The sequence below is a fragment of the Rhea americana genome, unplaced genomic scaffold (genome assembly GCF_003343005.1).
Source record: "Rhea americana isolate MKP2758 unplaced genomic scaffold, rheAme1 scaffold_100, whole genome shotgun sequence".
NCBI lineage: Eukaryota > Metazoa > Chordata > Aves > Rheiformes > Rheidae > Rhea > Rhea americana.
The window spans coordinates 1269717-1271454 of record NW_028185040.1 but is presented as its reverse complement, the minus strand read 5'-3'; the positions used below and the strand labels follow the sequence as shown (position 1 = coordinate 1271454).

Below are 1738 nucleotides of genomic sequence, written 5' to 3'. Positions count from 1 at the left end.
AAAAAAAAAAAAAAAAAGGAAAAATACTTATCAGAAAAAGGATTTATTAATACATAGAAAATCCCCACAATAGTTGAAACACACTTTAGAAACTAGTAAACACGTTAAATAGAGTTGTGCCAATTACGCAGTGCCCAAGCATCTGCTTGCTCTTAATTAGATGGGGAGGTGAATGACCACTGTTTATTTTCATTTTCCTCATTAATTATGAAAAACTGCATTTAATTCATCTTGCATGGTGAGAGACTGGCTGCGCAGATGTAAGTCGTAAGGGAAGTGGCTCTCTGTAGGCAACCTGAACATCGAGCTCTGCCCAAGGGGACCCCTGGGTGGCACTGCACAGTAATGCATGCCGTAATTGTAATTTTTGCCATAGTCCAAGCTTTCTTCTTGCTTCAGGGAAAATATCCCATTATAGTTAATTGGGGGAGGACTTAAGGGACCTTCAAACTGTGGGCTGGCGCACTCGGGGGAAGTGCTCTCGTAGAAGGACTCGTAAGCGCTGCAGTAATTGTAGGGTTTCATGGACTTGGCGTTGTCGAGAGTCCCGTGCCCTGGGGGGGTGCCGAGCTCAGGGCTGTGGTAGGGGGGGTAGAAGGTGGAGTAGGGCGACCTGGCGTGGTGGGCGCCGTCGCCTGCCTGGCCCATCAGGAAGCTGCGGGCGTTGAGCTGCAGGCATCCCGCCACCAAGTTTGTCGTTGGCTGGGACAGACCCTTGCACAAGTTTTGGACGAACGTGAGCAGGTCAGGTCTCTTGCCAATTCGCAGGATTTCAGAAAGAGCCCAAATGTAGTTTTTGGCTAGTCTTAAAGTTTCTATTTTCGACAGTTTTTGCGTTTTAGAATAACAAGGGACCACTTTCCTTAAATTGTCCAGGGCATCGTTAAGGCCGTGCATCCGGTTCCTCTCCCTAGCGTTGGCTTCTTGTCGCCTGAATTTGATCCTTTCCATTCTTATCTTGCTCGTCTTTTTTTTCCGAAGGCCCCTTCTCCTCGGCAAACCGTTCTCATCCTCCTCTTCTCTCTCTTCCTCTTCCTCCTCTTTTTCCGTGTCTTCTCCAGGAGATCTTTTAATATTTTTCCCTCGGAGTACAATCTGTTTTGAAAAGCTTTCTGGATTCTTCATTTGCTTTTGGTCATCACTTTCTCTGGAAAACTTTCTGCACATCTGGGATTCTGGCATTACAACAGACTCATCAAATGGTAGTGTTAACATGGTTCTATAATCTTAAGTTACCTGAAAGAATGCCAGCACAATATTTAAATATTTCCATTTGTAAAGTTGACAGACTTACACACATATCCTCATGCACCTTTCGTGTGCACGCGTTACATGTTTGAGGGCATACATGCGCGTACAAAAACGCACTATGTACGTTTCTCTCATAAAATGCCGGTTGCAATTGCCTTTTTACGTGCTTGTTTATTAAAAAAATAAAAAAAAATAAAAGCTGCCCAGAATTTTATAATCACTTGAAATGTTCAGGATCGTGTAACTAAAAAAAGCCACATGTCTTACAGATAAGTAGACAGTAAATCAACATTTAAAATGTACAGTTAACTCCCTGCCCATTTATTTGATTTTTAAACAAGCCCTTCGAGCCCTCACCACCACAGAATTCAAAGAAAGGCAAAACATGATAAAGCAATACAGAAATTTCATTAATCCAAATTCCCCTGGGTGAAAAAATGAGAAGAGCGAGAGCAGTCTTAAAATTGAAAAGTGCCATATTTCTATT

At 42.9% G+C, this 1738-nt stretch overlaps 1 protein-coding gene across 1 annotated transcript; it reads right to left on the bottom strand.

Moving 5' to 3' along the window:
• Window positions 1-201: 201 nt before the first annotated feature.
• NEUROD6 (neuronal differentiation 6) lies at window positions 202-1215 on the bottom strand. Its single transcript, XM_085303653.1, has one exon. It carries the CDS (start codon window positions 1213-1215, stop codon window positions 202-204), a length of 1014 nt encoding a protein of 337 aa, XP_085159779.1.
• Window positions 1216-1738: the final 523 nt, after the last annotated feature.